The sequence below is a fragment of the Cannabis sativa genome, chromosome 6 (assembly GCF_029168945.1).
Source record: "Cannabis sativa cultivar Pink pepper isolate KNU-18-1 chromosome 6, ASM2916894v1, whole genome shotgun sequence".
In the NCBI taxonomy this organism is placed as follows: Eukaryota; Viridiplantae; Streptophyta; class Magnoliopsida; order Rosales; family Cannabaceae; genus Cannabis; species Cannabis sativa.
In genome coordinates, this window is record NC_083606.1 from 71357221 (window position 1) to 71378093 (window position 20873).

The window sequence follows — 20873 nt, forward strand, 5'->3', positions numbered from 1 at the left end:
GAGGAACGAGAGAACCTAGGTCAGAAGCGTTTTTCAAACAATTCTACGTTATTCTTTCTAGAAGAGAAATGTTTTAAATTTTAATTGGTAGATGACCGACTTAATAATGTTTCCAATGAGAATAATCTTTTTCTTCATTTATAGCTTTTTTTTTTCCAAATAAAACACTTACAATATTATTGTTAAATTCTTGCCTTGCTTACTTATTAATTCAACATATTGTTATTATTATATGACGATCTACTTTCTTGTTCTTTGCTTGCGTGTTACACACACAGCACAAAAACCCTACTTCATATTTATTTAGCTAAATTAATTAGTTGTGTATAACGAAATGAAATTATTATTAAGTGGGAACAAGTAGTTTAGCAATATAATCATTTCTGATCTCTATATGTATGTAGTTCGTAGTACTGTCCATATGTCCAAAACTCATGTACGTACATACACCAATTTGGTATACATGCATAAATGGGGAATATCACTTAACGTAGCATTTGAATCAAATATTATAGAAATTAAGATGTAATATTGCCTCAATTGCGACATTTCATAACCTACCCAAACAAGCATTTGCGTCTCCCGTCACATTAATTAATTGGCTTATATATCATTTCAAAACTGACCCTAAAATACCTTTGGGTGCTTCTATAATACACTTCATTTAAATGAGTATAATGATACAATCCCTAAATGTTTTAGTATCTATAAAAAAATTTAAGTCTAATTTCTTTTCGTATACGTTATAGTTATTCAAAACATATCTTGTAAAATTTTAAGAAATTCGGAATAATTTACAATATAGAAATCATTGTTTAAACCGTCTATTTCACACACGTATAAAATAAAAAAGTCACGCGTGCAACAAACTCTTTTAACACTATTTTTGACGTGTTAAATTTTTTTGGATTTCTTAAAATTTTGCCAAATATCTTAAATAAAATATATACGATCATAGAAAAATTGAAACTAAGTATTTTTTTATATACCGAAATAAATAAAAGTGTATCAATACACTTATTTTAAGGGGGTGTATTGTAAAATTTTCTAATACCCATTTGTTTATGTAATTTAAAATTATATATATATATATATATGATACAAGTATGAGTCCTAAATTTAGTAAGCAAATTTTTATGAATACCATGACCAATATGCATTCATATATTTATATTTATATGTAATTAAGTAATTAAATTTGAAATTGAAATTTAATTGAGTGCAATTTGATCATGTTTATAAAATTTTATCTGTTGAATTTTAGTATAATATGGTACAAAATTAATTTGTATTTTGATAAAATATAAGGTACTAAATGAATATTATTATAGAAAAAGAGTGTCAAGTTTATATTTTGATAAATCACGATTCACACTTGACGCACTACCATTTTGGCGCAAATTTCTGTATTGTCTTAGGTCCATTTTGGTTAATATTTGGAGGAAATTACAGTCTATATCCTTTTTATATTGTCCTCTTTTATTTTTACCTTCTTTTTTAAGGTCTATCATTTTTACTTCTTTTTTTAAACATTGTATCAATTTTGCCTCTGTCAGTTCAAAATACTCTCCATGTGACTCTCTTATGTCAGGATATTTTGGGTACAATACATATAAAAAGAGGTATGTTTCAAATAAATATAAAATTAGAGGTAAATTTGATTAATTGATTAATAAAAAGGATATTTTTCAACTTACCCCAATATTTGCAATGGATTGGGGAGCATTGTTATGGGCCATAAAGGTACGTAGCATCACTATAAATTGACGTTTTATAATTGATTACAGGTTTTTTTTTATAATTTTATTTAAAGTAAAATATGTAGGACCTGATATTAAATTGTACCAATAATGATATTATACATCACAAGACTACTAGACACCATCTATACCCTTTAACATTTCTCGTGGATTGGGTTCAGTCTTGAGACTTTTACATGAGAAAAGAAAAGGTGAAATCTCACAATTTTAAATAGAGAAATGCTAAAGGTCACTGGTGCTTAGGATTCTTGTAAAATTTAATATTGCTGTTAGTGCAATTCAACATCAGATCTCATTTATTTTAATTTAATAAAGATTATAGAGAATTACTAATCAGTTATAGAACACAACCTCATAATATGGTGCTAGGTATTTTGGCGCCCTATAACAATGTTTTTTTTTAAATATTGCAATACAATCCTAAAAAGAAAAATATATTGGAATACAATTTTCCTATATTAATATGAGGAAGTTGATAAATTACAAAGAGGTGGGACTTGAATAAAAGGGAAAGCATGATGGTATTTTTAAAACACCATGGCCCATAAACATTGCTTAACCCATTTCCTTTGAAGGGCATTGTGCATTTAAAAGATGTCATTATGCAAATTATAACCGAGATCTGTTGGGTTTGTGGGCCAACTGAGCTTGGACTTTTTGGGCTTCTTTACTCTTGCAACATTATCAGTTTGGTGTTTTTACAAAAATATTAGAATTTAGGTATAAATTTATAATTTTACTGTCACACGGAATTTTTTACAAAATACTGTCTTTTTATAAAACAACCGTAAAACGACAACAGAGAATAATTTAAACACATTGAAACAACTAAAAAATAATCGTGAAAACTTAATAAAGTACACAGTATAAACTTACACACTATTTTTAAAAAAAATTCCGCCCACAATAAAAAAAGTAAAAATTTAGAAATTTCAATATATAATGTAAAAAGCTCTATCAGTTTCCTTGGTTTGGGCCATATTTTCACATTTTTTATTATTTCTTTCTCAACTTTGTTTATTTTAATTTTCTTTCACATTGTCAAAGTATAATTTCTCATAAACAAATAATCATAAAGTAATTAAAATGAAATATTTTCAGTTATCCATTCAAAATATATATATATATATATATTCAATTATAAAATATAAAGAATCTTACAATTATATAGATATAATGTAAAATAATTATAAAAATACCTACAACCAACTTACACTACAAAAAATCTTACTTTTAGTCACAAATAAATTATCATTCCTATGTTGTGACTAAAAAGTCTATGATTAAAAGTATTAGTCACAAAAATTACAATTTATTGTGGCTAAATGTGTTTTTAGTTGTGACTAAAACTAAATTAATGACAACGTGTAGCTAAATACAATGTTTTAGTCACAAGTAACTTTTTGTTATGACTAAAAATTACATTTAGCCACAAAAAATTTATATTGTAACTAAAAAATTGTCACTAAAAGTAGCTACTTTTTGTAGTGTTATTTACAATAATATTAGTGTAACGTTAGCATGAAATACCAGATTGTAACGTCCCCGCTTCAAGCCTCCATTGGGTCCTTACACCCACAGAATAAATGGCTCTTATACACGAGTACGCCACTCTGGCTACTTCCTGGATTAATGACTGACCCTACAGACCAACACGAGTGTTTCCAGCGTGCTTTGTCCTCACTCACACGCTTCTTGGGAAAACTTCCCAGGAGGTCACCCATCCTGAAATTTCTCCAGGTCAAGCACGCTTAACTGTGGAGTTCTTTCGAGATAGGCTACTGAAAAACAAGATGCACCTTGTTGTTATAGGTAGTACCAATCAATCCATTTAAGCCATCTTCAACTGTGTAGTCCCATACCTACACAGTCTCAAAATCATCCCACTTGACCTTCCCCAGGCGGTGTGGGATTGCACAACTTACCTGGTGTTTCCCCTTACAGATCACGGGACTGTTGACTGTCACAATCACCCCCCCTTACGGGGTCCGACGTCCTCGTCGACCACACTTCCGGCTGGGTCAAGGCTCTGATACCATTTTATTTATGAAGTAAAGAAACATACCACTTTCTAATAACAATAATAAAAAAAATACTATATTCTATGCAATAACTATTTCCACATCGAGATAACTAGACTATCGTAATAGAAAAAAATAATCAAATATTTTGGTTATTACAATCTACCCTCCTTAAAGGAATTTCGTCCTCGAAATTTACTTACTTGAGAATAACTCGGGGTACTGATTCTGCATGTCCTTTTCCAACTCCCATGTCGCCTCTCTATCAGAACTATCACTCCACAGGATTTTGACTAAGGGTATAGTCTTATTTCGTAAGACCTTTATTCCTTCTTCTATCACGCGCACAGGGCGTGCCATATAACTCATGTCCTGCTGCAAGTTCAAGTTCAAGATTCACGATTTTTTTTTTTTTTAATTTTTCTAAATGAAAAAGTAATTTTTTAGTTGCTTATAATATCATTAATTACGATACTATAATCAGGGTATAAGGGTTTCCTAACAATTCGTATTTTATTAAAATACATTGCCTATTTTGTTTACTACGATTTTAAACCGTCGGGAATACTAAATTTTTCCCGACAGTTTTAAATAGTTACTTAATTTTTTTAGCGATGGTCTCTGAAAAAAATCGTTTTTAGGACCGTCACGAATTTTGATATTTGTAGTAGTGCACAATTTATAATCATGGCTCTAATTTATGTGAATGACATTGTCATTAGAGGAAATAACTCTATAAAGTTTAACAACTCCATTCAAAGGTCGAATATGGCCTTTTCTCTTAAAGATTTGGGGGCACTAAACTACTTCTTGGGAATAGAAGTTTATAGAGACTCAACTGGAATGTACCTATCTTAAGGAAATACATAATAGACCTTCTCCACAAGCTTAACATGAAGAACATCAAACCCTGTCCAACACCTATGGTTGGAGGAAAACCTCTATCTCTCCATGATGGGACTGTACTTGAAAATCCCTCCAATTATAGGAGGATCATAGGAGCTATGTAGTACCTTACTCATACGAGGCCAGATATAACCTTTGCAGTAAAAAAGTTGAGCCAGTTTCTCAAAGACGCTACTACAACTCACTTGAGTGCAGCCAAGAGAATATTTTGATTCTTAAAGGCACAATACATTATGGAATTCACATTCATTAAAGTGATCGACTTGGGATTGTAGGTTACTCAGACGCGGATTGGGCCTGCTGCACTGATGATAGAAAATCCATAGGCAGATATTGTATGTATTTTGGAGAAGCATTCATCTCACGGTCCTCCAAAAAGCAATCTGTTGTCTCCAAGTCTAGCACAGAGTCAAAATACAAGGTCGATGCTCATGTTACTACTGAAATCACTTGGATTTAGTCACTGCTTAATGAAATTAATAAATACTCCTATAGTGTGGTGTGATAACATGAGTGCAAGCTCACTTGCTATAAATTCAGTCTATCATGCAAGGACTAAGCATATAGATCTGGATATTCATTTTGTTCAAGATAAAGTAATTCATAAGCAAATTAATCTTAGATACAAAAGGTCTTTCCCACTCTCAGTTTCAATTCTTAGTTGACAAGCTCGGTGTGATCTCTTCACCCTTTCGCTTGAGAAGTGGTGTTAAAAATTGATTAAACAATGTAATTAGGCTGCTAATTCTTTTTGTTAAAGGTAGTGTGCTGGTGCACACACTACTGAATGTAAGAAAATTATGTTATAGCCTTTTTGCTTGAATTGGTTGTATTGCAGTCCCATCTAGTAGGCATTGTGTCATCTGTTCCCTACTTTTGTTCTGTATTGTAATCCTTCATTATATAATGAATTGTTCTTTCTTAGCCTCCTTTTGAGTTGAGTTTTCTCTATTGGGGCATTTGGCAGTTTCCAAACTCAATCATAAAAATGTGACTCATACTAACTGATGAGCGATTCTAGCAACTATCAATGCATGAAAAGTCGTTTCATCAAAAAAAAAAAAAAATTGCACCTTGGACATGCTCTACTAATAAGTATATGTTTATGCTGAAATTGGCACAAGTGGGAAGAGAATTAAACGTTGTTGATAAGTATATTTTTACTTGTTCAACCTTATTTCTCGAAGTAAATACAATAATTTTAAATAATTAAATATATTATTTACTACTCAAATATTTCTAGAAGAAATTAAAAACAACAAGAAGATGAAATATGATACACAATCAAAATATAAGAAATCTATATATCATGTATGGAATTGAATAATAGTGGTAACGTAGGCCTGTAGAACGAACACGCTTATATCAAGGTAAAATTATATTTAACTATTGAATAGAATATGAATTGTACACATATTTTAATTGTAAATTTATTGTATATTTGGAATATTTAAATATCATTTCCCCTGAAGATAATGAATAGATATAAAATTTAATTTCAAAGAATATAGATTTTACATATATTAGTAATGCCAGAAGTTATTTCATTATTTCTTAAAATCAATGATTTCAAACTATTGTTGCTATAAGATATTTATATATATATTTCAAGTGAATACATATTGGTGTCTAACATATTCAATCAAGTGTCAATTTTGCAGATTTATTCACAAAGTTATTACTAACATCAATAATTGAGAAGACGACATACAAGATTGGAATTTATTGATTTAAAGATCTCCACGAATGCCTAAACAAGGAGAAGTTAATTCATACTACACTCTTTGTTTTTGACCAAGTTTTTTTAGCAGGATTTTTAATGAGTAAGTTTTTATAGACATCCAAGGAGGAGTACATTATGAAATATTATATATGAATATGTCTAAATTATCAAATTAATTATATATCACCATTAATATTTGATTGTATTTTCTTTTATTAATAGGGGCGTGCATAAATCATCTAATCCAATGACAACCGGCCGATTAAATTACAACTGACCGCCAAACATTGGATATCCAATTGTAAGGGTGTTCATAAAATAGCCGATCCAATCCAATCCGCACGATCCAATCCAATCCAATCCGCAAAGTGCGGATATCCGCACTTGTGCAGATTGGATTGGATTGGAAAATTCAAAATCCGCACTTGTGCGGATTGGATGTTGATTGACATGTAAAAGTAACCGATCCAATCCAATCCACACATATTTATAAAAAAATTAAAAAATTATACATACAAATAATATTTTAATGTAAAGAAAATAGTAATTTAAAAGTCTAATACATATAATACAATTATATTGCAAAACTTAATAGATAAAATGTATATTCTATTCTTATATATTTTTTTCTACATACAATTTAAAATAAAATTAAATATTTTTATTTATATATATAATTTTTTTTCTTCCTTTGAATTTGTTATTTTATTTTTTAAATGTGTTGTTGGAGACATAAAATAACTATAATTTGTTTTATTTTGTTGCTAGTTATGTGAAAAAAAATATTTTTTTTCATAAATATTAAAAAGTAACAAATCCAAAGTAACCGATCCAATCTGCACTTTTGCGGATTAGATTTGATTGGATTTGAGCTATTGTACGGATTGGATTAGATCCAAAAAATAAAATCCGCACTTAGTGCGGATTGGATGTTGTTTGACCAAAAAAGTGCAGATTGGATCGGATGAACAGCCCCTATCCAATTGTGATCGGATCAGATTGGATGTTATTTTTGAATATCCAATTGGATCGGATCAGATGTTGGATGGGATGTCCAAAAATTCAATACATCCAACATCCAATCAAACTAATTAGCATTTTCATTTAGTTTGGATGAGTAATTAAATTTTATATTATTATACGTAAAATATTTATGTATATATAAAAGTTAACATTAAAATTTTACTCTTTTTTTCCTGGAATGAATGGATCCAATCCAATCCAATATATACTGGACCTAAAATATTAGGCCTAAAAATATTGGATGTGGTCCAATGAACACTCCTATTTATTATATTGATTTTTTTTTTCTATTCTTTTAATCATATTTTTGTATAAATAAGGGTCCAGCCTATATTGAAATAAACTACTGAAAAAAAAATCTATGGAGTCTCTTATTTTATTCTTCTCTTTATTTTCTTTCTTTTCCTACTCTTTATCTATTCAATATTATTTTGTAGTATAACTATATTAATAATAATATATAACACAAATAATTAGTGTTATCGTTATACTCGTAAGAATTTTTCTAGAAATTATTGCATGGATAATAACAATATTTAGGTAATAATACTAGCTAGTAGTGATAATACTTATAATTATTATAATAATATATGACAATAATGTAATGCTTTCAATAAAGACTTGCACTAAATAATAATCCCCATTTTCATTCATCACATTGTCAAGTGTGTTATGTTATGTTCTAGTAATGATATGTAGAATCTAGCTTCAATCATATCAATTGTAATTTTCAACGTTCATAGGTATTATTTTATGCCATTTAATAATTATTTATATTACTTTGATTTTATTTTTAAACATATTGCATTATTATTTCTTTTTAAATACTTAAGTATATACTTTAACTTTTGGTTACAAATAAATATTTAAATTTAATTTTTAATGACGGTTAACTATTAAGTAAATTATCATTTGGTAATTCCTGATTAATTTAAGTTATTAAGTTTTTTATTTTTTATTTAAAAATTAATTTAAATATACTAAGAATAAATAACAATTGAATAATTAAGTTATTCCCTCCATTGTGAGTTTTGTTCTCAATATAGACTTGCCTATACATATATATATATATAAATATATATATATATATACAGTAGAACCTCTATTTAAGAATACTATATTCAAGAATAACCTCTAATTTGTTATAAAAAAATTAAGTCCTAATTTGGGCCAGTTATAAATAAGAATAACCTCTAAATTGTAATTAGTTATACATTTTCTAAGTCCCGTAGTAACAAAGTATACCTCTATATAAGAATAATTACATCTTAATAAAATATATACATGTATTTTGTAAATTTATTTATGTAAAATTAATAATTTTATCTTAAATTATAATACATGTATGAAATTATATTTACTCTAAAATATTTCTATTATGATATAGTATTAATGATTATTTATTGTTATTATTGTTACATTGATATTTTTTAGTTTTTTAATTTTTTTTTCTAGTATAACTCTATTTAGTTATAACCTTCCAATTAGAATATAATTTATTTGGTCCCAAGTGTATTCTTGGATAGAGGTTCTACAGTATATATATATTCTACAGTATTCTTGGATAGAGGTTCTAAAATATTTCTATTATAATATAGTATTAATGATTATTTATTGTTATTATTGTTACATTGATATTTTTTAGTTTTTTAATTTTTTTTTCTAGTATAACTCTATTTAGTTATAACCTCCTAATTAGAATATAATTTACTTAGTCCCAAGTGTATTCTTGGATAGAGGTTCTACAGTATATCTATTCTATATAAAGTGTGTCTATATAACCGAATTCTTAGTTTATGAGAAATTCGTGGGTGACTTTTATTTATATTAAAAATAAAATAATTTATTATTAAAAATAAAATGGTTTATGAGAAATTCATGGATCACTTCTTATTTATATATAATAAAATAAATCCCATTAAATCCAAAAAAAAAAAAAACATCATTAAATAAAAACAAAAAAATGACTCAACATCAAATCTTCAATTACACAGCATGTAAATTACTCAACATCAAATCTTCAACTACACAATACATGTAATTACTCAAACATCACATCTTTCAATTATAAAAAAAAAAAATGACTTTTTAAGAGGGAAAATATGGTTGTCTAATAGAGCTAAAACAATATGTTTCCAGTGTGAAATGACTCAGCATCAAATCTTCAATTACACATTTAAGAGGGAAAATATGGTTGTCTAATAGAGCTAAAACAATATGTTTCCAGTGTGAAATGACTCAACATCAAATCTTCAATTACACAGCATGTAAATTACTCAACATCAAATCTTCAACTACACAATACATGTAATTACTCAAACATCACATCTTTCAATTATAAAAAAAAAATGACTTTTTAGGAGGGAAAATATGGTTGTCTAATAGAGCTAAAACAATATGTTTCCAATGTGATGAAAAATTAAAGCAACAATTTTGTTAATATCAAAGAGTTTGTAAAATCCGAAACAGTTTGGGCACAAAGAAATGATGTTTCTTTTTCTTACTCTTTTTAGAATCAATATATGAATAATAATTTGAATTAATCTTATAATCTTAACTTTTTAATTCAATCAATAATTATTTGTCACGTAATTATTAAGTCTTTTCCCTTTAATTTTCCTTTTGTTGATGATGCTAATTTATTCATATTTTGATTTCTACAATTTTTGTGTTCAGACTATTAAGGTAGTGTTCTCCTAGGGGATCTAACGAGTTTCGCCCCTTCGCTAATGGCCTCTAAAAGTTCAAATTCCAATATTGTATAAATCTTCAATTTGTTCTATTTCTTATATTAACTGAAATTTTGCTACTTTTTTTTTTTTAATTTACAACTTGATTGTTTATATCTTATTAGGGACATTCATGGAAATTAGGGTTTCTTTGAAATATACAATTAATGAGCATTACTTTTTTATCATAGTGTGTTTTTCATGGCTGAAAACCTCAATAATCTCTATCATTTGATATCAAATAAAATAAAATTATCATGAAATATACATTATGGTTATTTAATGAGTAATTAGTGTGTTGAAATTGGCAAGCTGATATTTAGAATTGTTTATAATTGAATCGCTACTTTGTCAAAATTAATATTAAGTATATTTATATGTTTATAGGTTTATCTATTTTCTCTTAGATCAATCATGCTCATATAGCAAAAAAATCATACTCATATAGACATGTTATTTTCATTTTGTAATTTAGATCTTCTTAGTCATTATTTAGTTCACTTAAACCTTTTCCGATTATGATAACTGAAATTTTGTTTCTTTTAGGTACTCCATTACAAAGATCTGTATTACATGTATTATTTATTTTTGACTATGAGGAGGTGGATTTCTTTATTGGGAAACATATAGCGTGACAAATTATTGTTCATATATTGAATAATTATTTTTGATTAATGGGATTCATATATATAACTTTGTACATTGAATTCTTTATTCAAATAATTATTTTTGATTTTTACGTGATTATTTATTGTTCATATATCTAGAATCCTATTTGATTAAAGTTAAAATTATAAAATTAATTAATTTGTGATTTTTTCCTATACACATAATAATAATAATCTCACCGAATAACTAATAACATTTTTTCTTTAATTTTTAATTGTATAACTTTCAAATAACATAGAAAAAATTAGCATAAAATTTAGTATACGTGCCTCGCACGTACCTTTTTGCTAGTATATATATATATATATTCAGTTTTTCTAGTTGTTAATGAAATTTTAATAATAAAAATAATAAAAAAAAAATCAAAAACCAAAAACCAAAAACCAAAGATCATATGAGTCACTTTGAATAAATTATTAATTTTAAAGTATATATAAATAAGGCTAGCTCTCACGGCTTAGCTCAGTATAAAGTAATAAATAATTTTATTTGTAATGCATAATTATTTGTTAAGATTTTGCTAATGCATTTTCTTTACTATATATACATTTATATTTTATATATATCATCGTTTTGTTTTTCAAAAGATCCAAAGAGATAAATATGAACAGAAAAAAACGTAAAAGCTATAATTTATTAAAATTTAATTAAACGTAACATTTTCTTAATTTTTTTATTGGACAAAACTTTAGGTGAAAATTAAGGGCTGCGTTCTTATTGTTATTCATTTATATTCTTTCAAATAGCCATCTAGATATGTCATGTATTCCAAAAAAATTATTTGATTTTTGTAATTATTAACATAATTTTGGTTTTATATATAATGTGATGTGATAGCAATTTGAATAATTGTGTTTCGCCCAATAATTTTCATGAAATGCTGTTTAATTTTATTGTTGACACAAAAATGTTGTTTAATTTTATTGTGATACTTTTGTTTTTGAAAACCAAATATCAATTTCATTAAAATAGTTTAGTATTCTGAGTACAAAATGTTCTCGAGTTCAGCTGAAATAGGAAAATTTAAAATGCTACAACTAGCATGAAATCGAGAGTGCCTAGTAACATAGTGTGCTACTCGATTTGCTGACCGTTTAATAAAATATAAAAATGAACATTGAGCAAAGAAGATAAAAGTACTTGACAATCATGAATAATCAAAGCAAATGTAGAGCCCATTGAGTGAGTGCTTCAGATTGCTTGCATCGGACCAAACTATCTGTTTCGATCTCAACATGATCCCAATGTTTAGTTTTGATCCAGTTAAGGGCCTCCTTTATACCCAAGGCTTTAATAACTGCACCATAGTAAGTACCACCGAAATAGCCTGCCCGTGCTGCTATAAGATTGCCAGAATTATCTTGTGCAAAATGCCAAAATCATATTTTTCCTCCCTTTCGAAAAACGCAACATCCACATTTAACTTGATTATATTTGTGTCAACAAAATATTAAGCAAAAGTCTTTTCATATTAGGTTTTGGCCTTTAACATCGAGTTATATTAGCGCCGCTTCTCTCTCTCTCTCTCTCTCTCTCTCTCTCTCTCTCTCTCTCTCTCTCTCTCTCTCTCTCTCTCTCTCTCTCGTGGAAACCTAGCATCGCACGGGATCTCTTCTTTGATCTCTCAATCCAGTCAGGCCCGTCGGCCCCTCTTGGGCTTAAGTGTGGTTTTGGTTGGGATTTTTATTGGTACTTTGGCGTGGGCTTCACGGATCGATTCTCCTCTCATTGTCTTTCCTTCTCTCCTAGTTTTCCTTTAGTTTGTCAGTGGTTGGGTTTAAGTCATTCATCAATAGGTGTCTTCACTCCAATTTAGTGTTATGGAGGTGGTGCAATGGCTGTGGGTTGGACTGGTTATGGATTTCGATAGGGGGTTTGGTTGGTATTAGGTCTTGGGTTGTTAGGGTCTAAGGATGTGTCGGGTAATGTGGTGTTGGGCTTTGGGCACAAATCTGTGACAAAAGTTTATCATCATCTTCTCGGTTTAGGAGTTTGGTGGAGAATGGTTATTGTTTTGGGTCTGATTCGTTCTTAGTTTGTCCTTTATTGTGCCTATAGTTTTAATTGTTTTAATTTTAATGCTATTTTATGTTAATTTTATTTCTATATTATATGGTAATTTGTCACCGATCTACTTTATTATTAGAGTTTTTTATTGTTCTGACGATTGGAGCGGGTCTTGTTCTCAATTGGTGTTTCAATATTTCATTGTATGGATCAATTTTCTTTGGCGGGGGTGATATTTGTCTCTTTCTCGGCCAGTTCTGTCTATTGGCCTTGTGTTTAGTGGTATCCAATTCTCTTATTTTTGGGTGTCTCGTCATAGTTGGTTGTTTGATTATTTCCCTTATTTTTTGTGTGAAAATGGGGTTGTGTTCTAATTTTTATTAGAAGATCATAGATTGATAGCCATCGATAGGGTTGACTCTGTCAGATGTTCATTAACCTAATTTGCTTAATACTTTTTTGATGCTTGATCACTGGTGGCTCACTATAAAAATTCTTACTTTTAGTCACAATAAAACTTGTGACTAAAAGTAAAAAGTTGTGACTAATTATAAATTATCATTTTTATATTGTGACTAAAAAGTCCGTGGTTAAAGATATTAGTCACAAAAATTACAATTTGTTGTGACTAAACTAAATGTGTTTTTAGTCACAATACTTGTTGTGACTAAAAGTAAATTAGTGACAACTTGTATCTAAAAACTATATTTTAGTCACAAGTACGTAACTTTTTGTTGTGACTAAAAGTCACACTAGTCACAAAAAAATTATGTTGTTATTAAAAGTTTGTCACTAAAAGTAGCTATTTTTTGTAGTGGCTTATTGAATCTTTCGTTGAGGTTATTGTTAGGGTTTTGTTTATTTTTATTGTAAATGTCTTGGTATTATTATTGTTGATTTTACTTTATGACCTATATATTCATGTAATAAATTTTGTCTGATTTACCTATGGGAGGAATGTTAAAAAAAGCCTTGTTTATTTGATCAAACACCTTTCATGTGAGCTTAATTGTAAAGGTACTATTAGGCTAAGCTCTTGTTTCGGATTGTAAAACAGATTAGTGATTAATAAAGAAGTCGGGAAGACTTAATTTAATTGTGATAATTTTTCATTCAAAATATAATTTTTGTGTGATTAAATAATATTTAGATACAATAAATAATAATTTTTGTGACTAATATATATTTAGTCATGATCTTTTTAATCACAATATACAATGATAATTTATAATTAGTCATAAATTTTATTGCGATTAAAAATAAAAAGTTTTATAGTACTCTCTTTCTGGTCTAGGTTCATTGTTTTGTTTGATTCTCATTCTCTCTTAGGTGCTTAAATTGAATTATGTGCTTGTATTGGTGTAGTTGTCTACACCTAAAATATAAAATAATATATAAAGAATGTAAATGCAATTTGGCTTGAATATTAAATTAATTAAATAAACAAAACTTTAGTATATAATAATAATAATAATATAAGAGTTGATGATAAGCGTCGTACGTTGTCCAATTTCTTGGAGATCAAGAATGATTAGAATGATTATTTCAATAATAGCTCCTTAATGTTAGCAATTGACAACCTCATATATTGTAAAATTCAATTAAATTATAATAATTTTTTTTTTTCAATTTTTGAATTTAAAAGTATATTTCAAAATATTTTTCTTAGTTTTATTATCGATTAAGTTGGTGTTAATTATAGTTATAACTTGTGAATTTTTAATTTTTTTCCGAATAATTTATTGTATTGATAATATATAATTTCTAATAATTTTAGTAATTTATCATGAATAAAACTTTAAACTTGTAAATTATAAGATGATGATTGTGATATAAATAAATCGAATAAACAATTATTTAATTAATTATAATATAAATTTTCTACTTATGTACTCAAAAGATACATGAAAATTAATCTATTGTTTATCCATTTAAGGATAAGTATAGTACACATGATATATAATTCAAAGGAAAATTGTCTTTCGCCATCTCCTGCATATGCACGAAAATAATAATGAAAATTCTAATTGACTTTCAAAATAAATAAATAAATAAATTCTTGGTTTTGAATTCTTATTATTGTCAACTTAATTGTGCAAACTTAATAGTTATTCCACCTAATTAGTCTTTAGATTAATTTAAGTTCTCAATTTATTTTATTAGATTTTTAATCTTTATTAACGGTTTTTAGTAGTAGTTATTTTGACAACCCTGTTAATAAATTAAGAAATTGTGTTTGAACAAATACTTATCCTCAATTTTTAAATTTTTATATAACAACGCATTTTTTTTAATGAATTCTAATTTTTTTAGAAAAAAAAAATTAATTGCGCAAACCATCAATACTCTAATGATATAAATATATATAAAAAAAACTTATAATCTTCTTAGTCTAGAAATAAGAAATAGTTGTACCAAAATATATATATATATTTTTTTTTTTGAAAGAAAAGAGATAATTTCATTAAAAGGTACAAAATTTAAAAAGATTCAAGATAAAAAAAAATTACAAAATTAAATAACTAAATTTATAAGTAGACCCAACCACTCAATATGTGATTCATCTTAGGGGTGTTCACAAAGTATCCGATCCAATCCAATTCGCACGATCCAATCCAATCCAATCCGCAAAATGCGGATTGGATTGGATTGAAAAATCTAAAATCCGCACTTGTGCGGATTGGATGTTGTTTGACCTCAAAAAATAACCGATCTAATCCAATCCGCACTTAATTATATATATATTTTAAAAATTATAATATGTAATATATATTAATTAAAAAAAGACACAAACTTCTAATTTCTTAATCTTTTTTAGTAATATATTGAGTTGGCACATTTTATTTATTTTGTAATAAAAAAACACAAGAAAAATAATTCTTATTAACATAGATACATACACATAAAGTTTAAATATATATATACTAGCTTATTTATTTTAGTAATTAGATACATATATATTTTAGTGTAAATCTAAAGATAAGTATATATATATTGATATATATATATATATATATGTATATTGGTTTAATTTGTATATAAATAGAGATGGAATTAGATTATTATTGGAGATTAAGAAACAATAGTCTTTTTTTAATTTTTTTTCTATGAAATATTAAATAATTTATTATTAAAAAAATAACCGATCCAAAATAACCGATCCAATCCGCACTATTGCGGATTGGATTGAATTGGATTTAAACTCTTATGCGGATCGGATTGGATCCAAAATATGAAATCTGCACTTAGTGCGGATTGGATGTTGTTTGACCAAAAAAGTGCGGATTGGATCAGATGAACACCCCTAATTCATCTAATAAATCAAGTGCACGTTTTGGTTTATGTAAATTTACTAAAAGAAAAACCTTACGGCACAACCTATATATCTAACAATTTGTTTTTTTTATATCAAATAACAAATAAATATTTATATGTACAAACTTAAAATTAAAGTGTTAATATTCATATCGCAATTCAATAATACGATCTATTAATTATTTGAAATAAAATATGAATTATTTGAACAATGATTTTATAGTTTATAACACATCAAATCAACTATCATTATTATTATTACTATTATTATTATTTATCAAATCTGCAATTATTTTGAAAAATAAAGACTGGGAATTACGTAATTTTCACAAAGTACAACAAATGCAATTAATGTTAATCAAGGGTAATTTTGTAATTTTCTTGGATTGTATTAAAAGTGGTACAACAAAACGTTGTGCTTGACATTCTAGAAAGAAATTAAACTTGGGTTTGCTTTTGGCTTCCATTTTTCATTAATGCAAAGGGACATTTTGGTCAACTCCTTTAATTGTTAGTCTTAAACATCAAGCCACCTAAAAAAATACACCAAAGAAAACTCAATTCCTTATCATTTTTTCTTTCTTGTGCTTCTTAATTAGAAGAACACTCTAGACATTTGACCCTTTTAAAAATTCAACCTAAGCCCTCATATATATTAAAATCCCCTCAACACCATCCTTATAGTACTTATTATTATATATAGCTTTCTTCATTTTATCACAATCTTCACTACTTAACTCTCTCTCTCTCTCTTTCAAAAAATATTATTAGATAGGACATATATGGGAACTCTTGTAGGACACGTGGCACCAGGGTTGGGATTCCTCCTCATTGGATTATGGCACCTTTTCAACCATATCAAACTTCATGTACTTCATCCAAATTCTTACATAGCTCAACCTTGGTTCCCAACCTTAAAACCTACCAAGTACAACGAGCTAATCCTCATCATGATTGGCTCGATGGCCTCGGTTGCCATGGAGCTCTTCATAGGCCCCGAGCGACACCAACCACTCGACCATGATGGCACCATCCCTACAAACCATCTCCACAATTTCGAGCACTCTTTTATTTCTCTCACCTTTTTTGCATACTCTCTTATTTCCATTCTTCTCGATCGTGCTGAAATACCTAATAAGACAGTGACACAACATGGCATGACACAATTAATGGGAGCGGTTGCCTTTGCACAACAACTCCTCCTCTTCCACCTCCACTCTGCTGATCATATGGGACCAGAGGGACAATATCACTTGCTACTCCAGCTCGTGATTCTTGTCTCTCTGGTCACATCTCTAATGGGAATAGGGCTACCGAAGAGTTTCTTAGTGAGTTTTGTTAGGTCTCTTAGCATTTTGTTTCAAGGGGTTTGGCTTATGGTGATGGGGTTTATGTTATGGACACCATCCTTGATTTCCAAAGGGTGTTTCATGCACTATGAGGAAGGTCATCATGTGGTGAGATGCTCAGGAGAAGAGTCTCTTCATAGAGCAAAGTCTTTGGTCAACCTTCAATTTAGTTGGTTCTTCATTGCAATAGCAATTTTTGGGGTGTCACTCTACTTGGTTTTGGCAAAGGTTTATGGCCAAAAAGTTGAGTATTTTTCATTGGGATTCAATGAAGAGGATAAAGATGAGGATCTTGAATCTCAAAAGAAAAATCAGCTTGAAATTAGAAAATCCAAAAGTTTTGTTGAAATGGGAAAAGTTGATCTTGGGCCTATTGACATAGAAAGATAGAAATTGAAAAGTATTTTTTTAAAATAATAAAAAAAATACTATTGTTGTTCCTTGAAGGATTAGACATATGGTTAGGTATGTATGTGTAAATAAATAAATTAATTAGCTAGGTTGGTGGGTTCCATCCTAGGGGAAAAAATTAATTAAGCCAGTAATTATAAATTAATTAATAATTATTAAGGCTTGATCTAATTTTAATCATTGGAGAGAAAATTGGTTTCGTGTTGTCATTATTAAATTGTTATGAATTGATTTGGTTTTAATTATATAGTTAATAGGGTATAGTTTATTATTTTGCTTGTGCACATGTACATGTAAAGAAGAGATGAGAGAGTGAGTTTTGAATATATTCGAAAACCACCAACTTGTAAATTATGTAAAGAAACTTCTTGTAATGACTATAATCATTATATAATTCACTTATTATTATTTATATATATTATGTTCTTAATCTTTTCATAATGATTTTTGGCACACCATAAAACAATGGACATTGTCTACTTATCAGCATATTAAATTTCATCTCAAATATTAATTATATGTACATTGCCAAAAAGTCCTCACATGGGGTTTTACTTTTTACTTATGACAATATTTATATGGAAAATTATTATTAAACACTAGTGGTATTTAATACTTTTAAACATGTCATATTGTGATTAACTAATGATATTCTCTAAAAGTTATATTATATTAAACTATATGAGATCTGATACTTAATTAAACCAATAACAATATTAACATATATGATGATACTGATTACGACTGCTTCTTTTAGTATTTTTTATTTAAGCTAATTAGCAATTTTTCCCCCTGAACTTTGACATATACCAAATCATGCCCCCTGAACTTTTTTAGCCGTTAAAAACTCCCCCTGAACTATTGAAATTGTTAAATTTAAGGAGTTTTGTCTAAAAAATAAAATTGTTTAAAATTATGCTCATGATCCTATTTTTACTATTTTAGAAAATATAGGATCTATTTTGTCATTTAACAAAATAAATAGTCAAATTAGTAACTTTTGTAAAATACAGGGTCCAAAATGGTATTTACCCTTTTAAATACATGTGGTATTTTTAAAAACTGAAAAATATATATTTTTAAAGGAAATACCAAGTATCATTGATATACCTAATAACAATACTCATATATCATACCCGTATTTTTTATATATATTTAATTATATATGGGTAGGCCTTAGGAAATAAAAATTATTGGACCTTTTATTTAAAATATATATATGTGGTATTTTGAAAAATTACTGAAAAATATATTTTTAAAGAAAAAATATTTTTTTGGTCCTGATCTGGGTAGGTGTTTAAAGGCACGAACCTAGTTAGCTTTAGCTAAGGCTCTGTTAATATTGTTTCTTATTTCAATTAATTTAAATATAACGTGCAAAGTAACCCTTGGTAACTTGGGCAATAGTGTTTGGAAAATATTGGCAATCTTACATTTAACTCTAAGAACTATATTTATGTTTAGAACTTATGATAAATATTGTAAGCAATGTACTAATGATCACTTTTTATTTAGTCTTTGATAGTGACCACTTGGTGTATTTTATGGTTTAATTTTTTGGAAGTAATATTTTTCATAGATATTAGTTGTAACAATATTAATATTTGTCGCTCATACATTGATTAAGTATGTCCTATTTAGAATAGATATTGATCATATTCTTTTTTATGGAAAAACCCTATTTAGGGAGTGTTTTACTTTGTTTGGTATAATTAAATTATGTTTAATTATGTCGTAAAAGTTAATACTGATTGTTTTTTATTTTGTTAAATGATAAAATAGATTCCGTATTTTTAAAAATAATAATAATAAGACTTTGAGCTTAATTTTTGACAATTTTTTTCTTAATATCATGAAGACAATTTTTAGCACGAACAGATGCAGAAAAATATAATCAGTTTTGTCATAACACCTCTAGATTGGATTGTTATTAAGTTTTATTTTGACAAAAAATCAGTACATGATTTTATGTATACTATTTTAGAAAATACATGATCTTTTTTATTATTTAACAAAATAAAAGGTCTTATCGATAAATTTTGCAAAACATAAGATCTAAAACTATTATTATTATTATTATTATTATTATTATTATTATTATTATTATTATTATTATTATTCAGTTTTTAATTTTGAATATTATTAGAGTAATGAGATTCTTTTTACCACTAATTCTTTAAAGAATAAATAAATATTAATTTGATATTAGTGATTGGTTACTAGCACATTACTGAAAACCAAAAACCAATTCTATAGTGGTAACCGGTTTCTAAAGCATTACAATAACCCATCTCTGAAACTCGTAACTGGTTACTAGTATCAAAATGTTAGTATTCCTTTTTTTACAAGTTTATTTGTAAGGTGGTGACATGTTTCTACTCATCAATAAGTATGGTAATTGGTTATCGAGTTTCTTATTATATATATATATATATATATATATTTATATTAATGGCCACTTATTAGTACTAGTCTATCAAAATATTATTACTCTTTTATTCACAAGTGTTGTTTTGAAGGGTGGTACCATGTTATATAATTATTAATAACTAGGTTACTTACTGGTTACAACTCCATATTAAATCTGATAATATAGCACCTCATATAGAATAATAGTGGTGGGTGATACAATCGAATGAGTTTTGAATTTTTTATTAATATGGTGGATACAATATGTGGAGAAGAGCCCAGATATAAAAATTAATACAAATAAAAAAGCAAACATTAAATCAGTCTATTATATCTATCAAAATATATATATAAAGGAGATGAATTATGAGGCTGTGTCATATTATTCTAAAATCTCTCTAAAGTTATTTTTTTAAAATCAGTCTCCTCTTTAACAAGATTTTGTTTGTGTAGCTAGTGATTTGGCCTCATATAATTTTGTGAGAGTATCCCATATCTCTTTTACTGTCCTTTTCTTGGGAAATTATGGTACTTGAGCACCCAATTACAAC

At 27.6% G+C, this 20873-nt stretch overlaps 1 protein-coding gene across 1 annotated transcript; it reads left to right on the plus strand.

The window, feature by feature from the left end:
* The first annotated feature begins 16700 nt into the window (after window positions 1-16700).
* On the plus strand, window positions 16701-18329 carry LOC115695880 (uncharacterized). The gene has a single exon (XM_030622974.2). The coding sequence runs from the start codon at window positions 16936-16938 to the stop codon at window positions 17890-17892; it is 957 nt and encodes a 318-aa protein (XP_030478834.2). The 5' UTR covers window positions 16701-16935; the 3' UTR covers window positions 17893-18329.
* Window positions 18330-20873: the final 2544 nt, after the last annotated feature.

Excerpts from the sequence above, each read along its gene's own strand:
- LOC115695880 (XM_030622974.2), top strand. The coding sequence starts at position 16,936 with ATGGGAACTCTTGTAGGACACGTGGCACCAGGGTTGGGATTCCTCCTC.